The sequence below is a fragment of the Diplotaxodon limnothrissa genome, linkage group LG7 (assembly GCF_057381915.1).
Source record: "Diplotaxodon limnothrissa isolate DT_005_m linkage group LG7, D_limnothrissa_male_GT1.1, whole genome shotgun sequence".
NCBI lineage: Eukaryota > Metazoa > Chordata > Actinopteri > Cichliformes > Cichlidae > Diplotaxodon > Diplotaxodon limnothrissa.
In genome coordinates this window covers 35,608,058-35,621,307 of record NC_140602.1, presented here as the reverse complement: position 1 = coordinate 35,621,307, position 13,250 = coordinate 35,608,058, and the positions used below count along the sequence as shown (strand labels likewise).

Here is a 13,250-nt window from a genome sequence, read left to right as displayed (position 1 = left end):
TGTTTTGTAGAAGATTTAATAATGAAAGGAAGTGCTTGTTTTGCAATGTTGAAACCATGAACTGATAAACACTCTGTGTCTCTATCTGTTCATCTGAATCTGAACTTCTTCTAACCTTCTGAGCTGTAAAGCCACATTTTTGGATCTGATATTTTTCATCATGAAAGGTGTTAATTTGTCTGCATGCCGTAACAGGTCTCATTATCGCAATATGCTTCCTTCACAGCAATAATTGCTTGTGAAAGTTTGTGGTAGGTCTCCAGTAACTGTTGTAACATGAAAACCAAGCTGTAGAATTTCCAGATAAGAGCAAAAAAAAGAACTTGTTTTTTTGCGAAAAACTTGTTTTGGTGACTAGTGTATCAACAGAATGAAAGGTCAGTAAAGGTAAATATTTGCACTGAAACGTCTGGGTCAAAATTTGATTGCTAGACTAAAGGTCTCTCTCAGCACTTGTGCCTGCAGAGCAGTTTGTATTGAACCAATTTTCGAAGTCATTAAAGAAGTAACAACACACTCTATCAGGCTGTATTTGTAATTGCGCGACGAATTATAAGACCAATAGTGTTTTTATGTTTTTTCGAAACACATATTCTACACTGGAGAGGGTTTTGTCTAAGCAGCTGCTTTATTTTAAGACCTGCTTTTCACTGAATAAAGTGTGAATTAGTCACCAGAGTGAGGGATGAGTTGCTGACAAAGGTGTGAGGAGAGTAGTTCAGTTATGTTGGAGTCTAGGTTGAAAATGGGTGGATGGATGAAAAACAGGCCTTTTAAATTTTTGTTAGTTGCTTAATACAAATAAATAACTATGTATAATAAGCATACATGTATTTCATTATATTTGATGTTTAAGTTGGTACCTTGTTTTAAAACAGCGATAACCGTTTCTTGAATATTTTGCAAGTCTTTGTGTTTTGTTGGAGGTTGTTGAAGTAGCTCCCTTCTTGTTTAGTTGTTGGCTGTAACGTATTCTGAATACTTTTGATTACTTAATATATTATCATGCTGTTTACAACTACATGAATGTGATTTATTACTATTACTGAAGGTCCGCGGCTCCAAACCATAGTAAAGGGACCTCAGACTGATACGGTGGGTTTGTGTCGGGCTCGTAGCTGAAAACTAGCTTTACTTTGTTGTCTGGGTCAACTTTGCTAGCGAGAGACAGAGAGAGGATTTGAAAGGCTGCTCCAACGGAACTTATTGTTTCGGAGGAAAACACGAACACAGCATACAGTCGAGTCTTAATAGCTTACTTACAACTGGGCTTGTCAGGCATTCTTCTTGGGTGCAGTGGTTATTATTATATTTACATGCTTCCAGCTTCCGTTTCTGCTCGATGACAGCTCGTACTTTTCCACTCTCCTTTTTCTCCCTCCTCCCGCTCACAGACACATAACGGGTATGGCAGTCCATTCTCCCTGCAGCACGGACTACACTGCCCATGATGCTACATTCTTTAGGGCTATGCCTGTAGCATTCTGCCTATTAGCTTAGCACAACAACAACAACAAAAAGGCGCTCTCTCACCCAGGAAACATACAGTCGCAGAGGGAGCGCGTGTCACCCTGTAACCATGGCAACCGTAAGGCTGCCGCCTGGAACAACAGAACATAACTGTCAAACAAAACCCAAACAGGCCTGACCCGCGACAATATGAAACAGGAAAATACCGCCGTGTAATCCATTTATTCCAACAAAGTAACTGTATTCTAAATACCACCTTTTTAAACGGTAACTGTAACGGAATACAGTTACTCATATTTTGTATTTTAAATACTGTAGCGGGTCAGGGCTATTCGGGGTTCTGTTTGTGATGTTTTGTTTATGTTACCATAGTGATGGGTGACGCCCTCTGGCTGTGACAGTGTGTCCTTCCGGGGTCAGAGGGCGCCCTGTGTGTTGTTGTTGCTGTGCTGTTGCCGCGTGCTAGTTAGCTAGCGGCAGTGTTCTTCTGCAGATGTCAATAAACTGCTGTGCTCCCTGGCTAGCTCACGGGAAGCAAGACCAAACGATACCTCCATCTCCTCCTTGTCTGAGCTCGCCACATTGGTGTCAGAAGTGGGATAGCTCACCCTCGCCGTAATGGAGAGAGACATTCAGAGGCTGGAGCAAGCTGTCGAGGAGAACATTCCCCGCTTGGGAAACTGGCGATTGAAGAGAGAGGATGTGAGCGGCCATGTAAGTCCCCCGACGGGTCCCGATGGCGCGAGCGCGGCGCGAGCGCACCGCGGCGGCGACCCGTCGCGACAGATGCTAGGGCAGTGCTTCATGGGCTACCTCTGTTGACCCACACGCCGAGCCCCCAACTGCGAGCAGTCATGCCTACCACGCCAGTTAAGGTACCGAAATACAACGGGCTAACCCCGCTAGAGCCCTACCTCTAACAAGTGCGGCTGGCCGCCAGACATAGTGGCTGGAGCGAAGAGGAGACTGCTACGCACCTAGCGCTAGCATTAGAGGGAGATGCACTGCAGATACTCCTTGACCTAACCCCGGCAGAGCAGCATGAGCTCCAGGCCCTCACCGCGGCACTCGAGAGGCGATTCGGGCAGCGGCACTCCACTGATCAGAGCAGAGAGCAGCTGACCAACCGGAGCCGTCGACCGGGAGAGAGCCTGGGCACCTTTGCAGCAGACGTGTTGCTGTATGCTCGTCGTGGCTACCCGGAGTTTCCAGCAGCAGCCCGTGAGGAGCTTAGCCTGCATGCTTTTCTGCAAGGACTTTTCCCAGAGCGACTACGCCAACACGTCCGCCTGGCCATGCCTCAGACCCTCCGTGAGGCGCTCCTTGAGGCTGAAAGGGCCGAGCCGGTGCTCACCTCGCGACCTAACCAGCAGGCGTCCCCCCCAAACTACCCCCAAATCAGAGGGGGTCGCCGAGATGTCCCAGCTGCAACCCTCGGTGCCCCGGAAGCGTCCTCGTTGACCGACCAACCGCTGCTACCGGTGCGATGAGCCTGGCCACGTGGCGCATGACTGCCCAGCACCATCTCCGAATACCAGAACTACGCAGCCTCAGGGAAACGAGGAGGGAGCGGTGTAGCGAGGGGACCACCGCTCCAGCTTCCTGCCCCCCTCCAAGGACAATGCATAGTGGTGGGCCGAGTTGGGCACCTCAAAGGACTCTACCTGAGCTGCTGTGTTGAGGACCAGCCATGCCAGGCCCTGGTGGACACGGGGTCTACCATTTTCCTGATACGACCTGGCGTGCTCCCTGAAACATCCGGGCCACTGGTGAAGGGTTGGTTGCCCACAGACACCCAGCTGATGACAGTGACGGGGGAGAAAACTGTTATGCGGGGGAAGAAACCGTTGCAGATCCGACTGAAGGATCTAGAGCTGGTGCATGACTTCTGGCTCGCCGACATTCAAGACCAGTGCATCATTGGCCTGGATCTGCTGAGCCGCTGGGGGGCCTGCGTCGACACCGCGAAGCTGGCTATCACTCTTGGCGCAGAGACTTTTGCCCTCCAGCGCGGCCAAAAGCAGGGAGCGGGGACGGGCGTCGGGCAGCTGCCGCTCAGCAGATTTCGGATGCCGGTGGCTCCGGGTCATCTCCACTCGCCTCAGCCTCTCAACCCGACAAACCTCCTTCGACCGAGACCATCGAAGCTGTTGATGACCTTTGGCAGCAACAGCGTAGGCCTCAATGTCGACCAGCGCCAGCGGTTGAGGTGCCTCCTGGACGAGAATGTGGACATCTTTGCCGCCAGTCACAAAGACTGTAGGCAGACGAGTCTGGTCCAGCACACCATCGACACCGGCTCTGCTTAGCCCATCCGTCTGCGCCCACACCGGCTGCCCCTCTCCAAACGGCAGGTAGCAGAAGAGAAGAGCCGTGAGATGGCTGCGGCTGGGGTGATCGAGCCGTCCAATAGCCCATGGGCGGCACCTGTGGTTCTGGTGGGGAAGAAGGATTGGCAGCCCGAGGTTCCTCAATGCAGTCACCAAGAAGGACTCGTACCTGCTGCCGCGGATCGACGAGGCCCTAGATTACGTTACCGGCTCCAGTTGGTTCAGCTCCCTCGACCTACGCAGCAGTTACTGGCAGGTGGAGCTAGCCCCCGACGCAAGGCCTAAGACTGCATTCACCATTGGACAGGGGCTGTGGCAGTTGAGGGTCATGCCATTTGGGCTCTGCAATGCACCAGCGACGTTTGAGAGGCTGATGGAGAGGGTGCTCGTGGATATCCCTCGTAGCCGCTGCGTTGTGTACCTGGATGACCTGTTGGTGCACGGTGGCGACTTCGACAGTGCACTGTCTCACCTGAGCGAGGTCTTGAGTGCCATCCAACGAGCTGGGCTGCGGCTCAACCCCGTGAAATGCCGGCTGTTGGCGAGCAAGACCACGTTCTTGGGCCATGTGATCAGCGCTCGAGGTGTCGCCACTGACCCCGCAAAAGTGGCTGCGGTCCGGGACTGGCCGACTCCCTCAAACGTCCAAGAACTGTGGAGCTTCCTGGGCCTAGCCTCCTACTACCGTTGGTTCATCAAGGGGTTCGCGACGATGGCCAGCCCCCTCCACCGCCTGACTGACAAGGGACAGCTGTTTGGCTGGGGGGATGCCTGTGCTGCGGCTTTTGCATAGCTGAAGGAGGCCCTCACCAGAGCCCCAGTCCTGGCCTACCCCGACGCCCGGCAACCTTTCATTGTGGACACTGATGCTAGCAATGTAGGAGTCGGGGCGGTCCTTTCCCAGCAGGACGAGGCTGGAGAACGGGTGGTGGCGTACTTCAGTCGTGCCTTGGGGCGAGCCGAGAGGAACTACTGCGTGACCCGGCGGGAGCTGCTGGCCGTAGTGCTAGCGGTGCGGCACTTCCAGCCATATCTGCACAGCTTCCTCCTGCGCACTGACCATGCATCTCTGACTTGGCTCCTGAACTTCAAACACCCAGAGGGGCAGGTGGCCCGCTGGCTGGAGGTCCTTCAGGGTTATGACTTCGAGATCCAGCATCGGGCAGGTCGACAGCATGGCAACGCTGATGCCCTCTCCAGACGGCCCTGCGTAGCCGTCGAGTGCCGCTACTGCCTGCGACAGGAGGAGCAGGCCCAGGAGGTGCTGGGGGTGGCTACTGCTCAGGCCACAGCCAGCGGAGGGGGGTGGCTCCCATTGACAACGCAGCAGCTGAAGCGGGAGCAGGAGGCCGATGCGACGTTGGTTCAGGTGGGGGCCTGGCTGGAGGCGGCGCAACGCCCCGCCTGGATGGGGGTGTCGGGACAGGAGCCTGAGGTGAAGGCCTACTACTCCCAGCACAACAATCTGGAGACCCACGACGGCCTCCTGTACCGGAGATGGCGGGTCCCTGGTCAGGGCAGAGATCTCCTGCAGCTGTTGGTGCCTCGGTCGCTGCGGTCGCAGGTGCTTTAGCTGGTCCACGGCTCGGTGGGGGCAGGACACTATGGGAATGCCAAAACTCTCTGCCGCCTCAGGGGACGGTTCTACTGGCCTGGCTGTCGACCGGATGTGGAACTTCATGTGCACTGCTGGGACACCTGCACGGCACAGAAGGGCCCAACTCAACGCTCCACTGCCCCCCTTCAGCAGTACCTGGTGGGGGCCCCAATGGAAAGAGTGGGAGTGGACGTCCTAGGGCCTTTCCCTGTCATGGAGTCAGGGAACTGGTATGTGTTGGTGGCTATGGACTATTTCACGAAGTGGCCAGAGACCTACGCGGTGCCGGACCAGAGCGCAACGACGACGGCCGAGAAGCTGGTGGAGGAGATGTTCACCCGTCTTGGGGTCCCGGCTGAGCTCCACAGTGACCAGGGGCGTAACTTCGAATCGAAGGTCTTCGGGGAGATCTGCCGGCGACAGGGGGTGGAGAAGACGAGAACCACACTGCTCCACCCACAAAGCGATGGCTTGGTTGAGTGCTTCAACCGCACGCTGGCCACCCAGCTTGCCATTCTCACCAGCCGCCACCAGCGGGATTGGGACCGACATCTGCCCCTGGTCCTTTGGTCGTATCGGACTGCGGTGCAGGAGTCCAGCCAGTGCACACCTGCCGCTCTGATGTTTGGACGGGAGCTCCGGACGCCTGTGGATCTGGTGTTCGGGTCCCCCCCCGAGCCGGAGATTGATGGTGGGCCAGAGATGGACTACTACAGGAGGCTGAGGGAGCGGCTGCAGGTGGTTCATGACTACACCCGCCAGGCCCAGGCCAGCTCCGGAGTACGACAGAAAAGAGCCTACGACACCAAGTGCCGAGGGGGGTTTTCATGCCTGGCGACAAGGTTTGGGTGTACTGCCCGGTTCGCAAGAGAGGAGTGTCCCCCAAACTCTGCAGTCACTGGCAAGGGCCGGCGGAGGTCGTGGAGCGGCTAACAGAAGTGGTGTACCGTATCCGCATGCTGGGCCCGGGGCGCATGGTGGTGTTGCACCGGGACAGGCTCTCACCGTACCGACCGCTCGCTCCGGCGGACGCCGGGGCAGGGGATGATGGTGGCACCCCATGTTCTGACCCGAGTGACTTTTCCCCCGCCGGTCGAGACTGGCTGGTGCACCAAAAGAAGGCACCTGGACATTTGCAGGACTTTGTGTGGGGTAATGGGGTCGTCGGGGACGACTGACCCCTTAGGTGGGGGCTATGTAGCGGGTCAGGGCTGTTCGGGGCTCTGTTTGTGATGTTTTGTTTATGTTACCATAGTGACGGGTGACGCCCTCTGGCTGCGACGGTGTGTCCTTCCGGGGTCAGAGGGCGCCCTGTGTGTTGTTGTTGCTGTGCTGTTGCCGCGCTGAGCAGTTAGCTAGCGGCAGTGTTCTTCTGCAGATGTCAATAAACGGCTGTGCTCCCTGGCTAGCTCACGGGAAGCAAGACCAAACGATACCTCCGTCTCCTCCTTGTCTGAGCTCGCCACAATACGTAACGGCGGTACATGTATTCCGTTACTCCCCAACACTGGCGGTAACACTCAAACAGTTTATTTTGTTACTTGCATCATTGAAACACAAGCTAAGTGTGTCTTTGTGACACTCATTTTGGGCTTCATTTATTACCATGAATATACTGTTTTCACAGGACTCTATGAATGCTAACTGTAACTAAGTACACACCACCAAACACTTATCTTGTTGACTTAATCTCTTGCTTAGATTGTGGGGGAGATATTCTAAGATCTTAAGATCCGATCAAAGCATTTCAGCCATGTTGAAGTCTGGGTCGTTGCAACACCTTCAGTCATTCAGCCATTCTGTTGTGAACCTACTGCTGACGTGCTTGAGATTATTGTCATGTTGCATATCTCAGTCTGTGCCAAGCTTTAGCTGTCAGACAGATGTCCTCATATTTGACTCTAGAATCCTTTGATATACAGAAGAATTCAAAGTCGACTCAATGACTGCGAGAGGATCAGGTCCTGTGGCCACAAACAAGCCCAAACAACCACCACTGTGTTAACTGTCACCAAATCTGATGCTGTGCATTATGGCCAAACATCTCCACTTTGGTCTCATCACTATTCAAGAACTCATGTTGTTTGTTAAGATGCAACCTAAGCTGGATTTGTTCAGTGTTTCACTAATATTTCTCTTAACAACTTTAACGGCATTTCTTTTTGTATTATCACAGACTGCATGTTTAGGTGGTTACACATTAGGTAACTCGGGGTATTACACAGCCAAGCTGTTTTAATTTACATTTAGTATGTGTTTCTTTCTAATTTACTATGATAGAATTGCTACAGCCAGGGAATGAACAGCTGAATATTGAGCTAGATTGAGTCAACTAGGACTTTAAGTGTTCTAAAAGAGGGTCTTCGTGTCTCATTTCAGATATATACTATGGACCTACTTGGTTAGTGCATTCATTGTGGAAGGATGATGTTGTCTCCGATTAAGCACATCAAATTGTGCGCTTAGCAGAAGTGATGATTGACACATTTGATCGTGATTGTTATGGTCACTGTGCTATTTTTTTTTTTTTTGCAAAAATGTATTAACTTCTTGTAACCCAGCACATATGTAATGCTACAGTTTTTCACAGTGAAGATGACTTCAAACAATGGCAAAACACATCTAAAACATTTTGATCATCCTAAGCACACCATCAATGCTCTTGATATTTTAATACATCTCTCATATCTATCTTCACTCTTTGTTAACATTTCCGTCTTTGTGCTTCCTCTAGTCTGTTTTCGTCATAACGTACCGGCCTCCTGATAATCCAGAATACAAAGACTTTCAGAAGAAACTCCATGCCAGAGCTCAGAGGGATTTTGGTGTGCACTTGGAGCCGTCGTTGGTAAGTTATCACCTTTAACATATTTGTGAGTTCTGATTAGAATCGTAACCTGCTTAATGTTTTTTTTTTCTTCAGATATTCTGTGCAGAAAAAAATTGATTTGCCCTGTGTCATTGTCAGCACTTAATGATAAATGATGTTTATTGTATTATTGAATGTTTAAAAGGGCCCAGTGTAATATCCACATGCTGCTGTTTGGTCTCTTCTTGCAGATGGACTACATCGCTGGCAGCTTCTATGATGGTTTTGTACTATATGCAATGGCCTTACAGGAGACACTGGCAGAGGGGGGAGCCCAGAATGACGGCATTAACATCACAATGAGGACACAAAACCGCCAGTTCTGGGGTGAGTAGATTTCTGTAAATTTGTAACAACAAGTCTTTCAGAGGTTTCAGAAACTAAAAGACAGCGACAGTGAGCCTTTCTGTCGCTGTTTGATCTTGCATCTATCGCTGAATGTTCATGCATGAGACCTAATGCAAAGTATGGATTTAGGTCTCCACCACCACTTTAAACGCTGCCATTCATTTCACCCTAAAGCCGTTACTGCACTTCAGATAACAGGGAACAGTACTCGCTGCGAGGCCAAGTGACCAGCTGCACATTATCATAAAGCACCGTTGAACCCAGAATGCGATTAAAATGTGCCCTTTCAACATCATAATTACAGCATAATTGAACCGTTATCACACAACACTCCTGCTAATAGCCATTTGATGCTTGATGTGCCCGCTCACACACTTCCTTGTTTACTTTATCAGCTGCCAGATCTGCACTCATATCAAATGGAAATAAGCAGAACAATAACAGCGTTTTTGGGGTCCAAACATTCGATGAAAGCTCTCATCTTTCTCCTCTTGTTGGTTTTTTTTGTTTTAGTTTATGTGCAGGCACTCAAACGGTGCTTCAGTTGTGTTGCAATTCTCCGTTTTTTTTATTAGGACTATTCATGTGTGGTAGATTTTCCAGCAAAATCTTAAAAAACTCAGTGTCCTTGTTTCCAGATATTTGAACCCTTATGAAAAAAATCATTATTATAATATCCATAATAATAACTTTATCCAAACAGTGAAGCACTTTATAAAAGTGCTATGCAAAAAAAGTCCCATATTAGGTTAAAGAACATTAAAGATTAAGGAAATGCTAACCTATAGAAATTTGTTTTCAACAGTCGTTTAAAAGAAACAAGATGATTAGCTGGCAAAGTCCACATTTTTCTGTTGTGGGGCTAGTTGATGTACCAGAGACCCAGCTTTGAATCCTCGATGTCACAGTTTCATTTCTGTTACTTTTATTTCATACATCATTGATTTAAAACATTTTGAATTTGGACCATTTCAAGCTATCAGTGGTGCCTCTGTGGTTCAACAAATGCACTTCTTTTGTTTAGAGGTTACACAAAAGGCTTTTGGTCAGGAGAATACTCAGCGTAAAAGCTGCAAATGGAGTTCCCGTCATGCAATTATTATATTAAACACAAGTCACGGTTACGGTTAGGATTTTCACACTTGTTGTGCACTTTTCAGCAAAGGATTTATTGCTGTTAGTCTGACTGTTGCTTATGCTATTTCCTAGTTATAAACAATTTAGAGAAAGTGCTGTCTATGAGCATTTGAAAGAAAAATATGAAAACTCCTGTGTGCATGGTTGGCTTGTTTTAAAACACCACAGATCGCGATCCACTGTCAAATCTTTAATGTGGCCGTTCTTCGTGTTTTCAGGTGTGACCGGACTTGTTTCCACAGATGAAAAAAATGCCAGAAATATTGATGTTGACCTGTGGGCGATGACCAACCAGGAGACAGGGGAGTACGGGGTAAGTCATGGTTTTATAGTTTCATTGAGGGTTTTGAAAGATATTTTAGCTGCTCATGAAGATGTTAATCTGTGACAACACCTTATTGGATTTTACTGTGATAAGCCCTCAAGGCTTGGTGAAGACTCGGACTAAATTTGTGCATTTTGCACAGTAGGGAGATTTAAAGATTTAAAGATATAGGAAGTGCTTTCCAACATATGGCACGTCTATGACAGAAACACCTAGAGGCACACAGAGTATCAGAGCTGCCACAGTTATCAGTGGGGTTTGGCACAGTTTTATTAGGAATTAACTGGGCTGACGATGAGTGTTTAATACGTTTCACTACCAAACAATCATTTTCTCACAAACCCATTTCATCCATAAACTTTTATTTCTCAGTTAAACCAGTTTTTGGCACAGTGTAGTGAGCAAAGACTTATGATGCATACCAACTGGTGTGGAGAGACATTTGTTGCATGTTCTTCCCCAGCTCTCGCTACCCTCATTTCTTCATATCGCTATGCAGTTGGCTTGCTAGTGAAGGCAAAAAACACACTCCAAACTTGGAAACTCCAAACTATTAAAACTTGTGTCATCAGCTGGTGCCCTAGCCATGTTTACTTTCTAGCAAATGGAAAAAAGTAAAAGGTAGGGAAAATAGAGGATTTAATAGGGTGTGCACAGATTTGTCTTCTTCTGGTGCTGAAAAAGTCGAGATTAAACTTAAACTGTCCTAATTCTTTTAAGGCTTCTATATTTAATTTATTATCAAAGTGGTTTACTTTTTTTATTAGATAAAAGAAAAAAACACAGGTAGCAAAGCGTTATAGCTTCTTCAAAGTATTTTTAATCCTTTACATCATCATTTTAGTTGTATAATTTCATAAAAGATGATATTATTGTAACGAAAATACAGCTTTAGTACTGAATTATTATAAATAGTGTCATTTGGAGTCATCACATGACAAAAGTTCTTAATTGTACTTTTCATTTGAACTTTTTAATTCAAAAATGTTTTTGTTGATATACTAAGGTTACCATCTCTTTCTCTAGATAGATAGATTTGCTGAATATACATATTATGGCTGGGACTGAACTAATAATACCAAAGAGAGTGCTTTCAGATTCTTTTAAATAAACCTTGTCGTTCTTTCTACTGCAGTGTTTTTGCATGCAGCAAGCTTCACTGTGGTTAATATGGTGATTAATTTTTATTGGCTTATCCCTTAAATAAACTGCCTGGGAGAAGAGTCACAAGCAGTTTAGTGCAGAAATACTGTAGTGAATGCAAAACAAATTCATATTTTATTTAATATTCAAAGTTTATACGTTTGCCTCCTACAAAATAGTCCCATTACTGAACACTTTTGATTTACACTTCTGAGGTTTCAACAAAAAATGAGATGTTGACACCAAATTATAAACAAATTGCAGACAGCGAGAGACTAATTTACTGAATGTGTCGCTAATTACTGTACATTTTCCCCAAAATTCTTCTCAGCATTATGTGCAGTTTTAAACCACAGCCTTTCCTCATGTTTGGCTTTAGACGCAGTGAAATAAAATGTTTGACATCATGCACGGAAAGTGGTCTGTTTGTTAGATATTCTGGGGTCTTGACCTCTCTAATGATAAGATGCATAAAACCTCAGTTCCCCCAAACAGTCCGATGAAAATATTTTTGTATGTTGTGCTCTGCAAACACCGCTGTGAACGGTTCCAGTGTGTTTTTTTTCCTCCCTGAGGGCAGAATAAGTGGGTTAGCTACACATGACTTCAATTAGAATTTCACAGTGGTCCTGAGAGGCTGTCAGTGTGACTTCCTGGTCTCATTTATCCCTGGGTTGTAATTGGTGGATTCATATTGACCAGCAGGCTAATGAAAACATCACATGAGCAGTTTTAGGTTTCAACCTTAACAATATAAAAATCTATGTTCATCTTTGCACAAGGGGAAAAATCCCTTTAAGAAAATAAGAAACAGATTTTTGTAACTGAATTGAACATAGCTAGAAGTTTTTTGTTGATACATATATGAACAAAAGGTATTCTCCTCATCTTTGATTCAGTTGTTTTCAGTTGCATTGTCACAGGTGTATAAAATTAAGCACTTAGCCATGTCAAGCGTTAAAGAGAATATTGTGTAAATCCATCAACCCTCCGCTAGCTCAATAATTGCAACATCAGCACAAAAGCTGAGCGCTTGGAGCGTCTCGGCATGGGTTCCCAAGGGTTAGCAACTCCTGTAGGTGCATTGTGTAGGTGGTCCAATGATTTTGTCTATATATTGTATCAGTGGATTATGGGAAACGGAATATTAACTATTTATTTTCCACTGAACAGAAACTCTCGTATAAACAAAATTTGTTTGTGGAAGTGTTCTTGTAACGTCCTCTGTTGCTTAATGTTTGAAGATATGTAATATTAACATAAAAACATAAGCTACACTGGATTTATGTGTTAGATTTATTTAAGAAAAAAGTAACATTAGCATGACTTTGGCGTAATCAAATGAAGTATTTCCATTTTATTAAGGTACTCCAAATGCATATGTATGGTAGACAGTATATCATGTAATAGATGGCATTGTTACCCACTGGTTTGTGGACTTCAGGTTTGAGCTATGAATTGAGACTTTTGCCCATCACCATGCTTATATGGCATGCAACTTGCCAATCACAAGGTAGCCAAAACATGTCCAAACTCATCATTTTTTATAATCTAAATAAGAGCACAGATTCCAAAATAAACATCTTCCTGTGTCGAGGATCACGTGGAACTAGCAATTGAAACTTACCAGAGAAGAGTTGGAGTACAACAGATGCTGCTCATGGAGCTGTCAAAATAAAGCTCTCTCCCTCGCGCACAAGCCTTTCAGGATGGTCGCTGCTTGTGTGGATGTTGATCCTACAGTTCTGTATTTTCTCTTGAACGTTTCATTAATTCCTTTAATCATTACATTGCATGGCATGCAATGATTACCTATGTTATACCAGGTTAGGGGGTTAGTGACGCAAAACATATGTTGATTATGTTGATAGGTTTGCTGATATTTTGATTCAGAGACAGGACAATCACATAATCTTAAATAAATACCTTTGTACAATTGTGATTGCAGGAAAGTAATTTAAATGAAGGTAATACGATAATTAAGTTAAAACTGAGGTAATAAAGACTCTTTGAAAACCTTATCTGTTATAT

At 46.7% G+C, this 13,250-nt stretch overlaps 1 protein-coding gene across 1 annotated transcript in view; it reads left to right on the top strand.

Moving 5' to 3' along the window:
* Positions 1–13,250, top strand: part of npr2 (natriuretic peptide receptor 2) — an 89,336-nt gene that overhangs the window by 16,729 nt on the left and 59,357 nt on the right. The window contains exons 3-5 of the mRNA XM_085359639.1: positions 8,132–8,245; positions 8,458–8,593; positions 9,970–10,064. Coding sequence (XP_085215765.1) covers positions 8,132–8,245; positions 8,458–8,593; positions 9,970–10,064 — 345 coding nt within the window. The remainder of the gene's footprint in view (positions 1–8,131; positions 8,246–8,457; positions 8,594–9,969; positions 10,065–13,250) is intronic.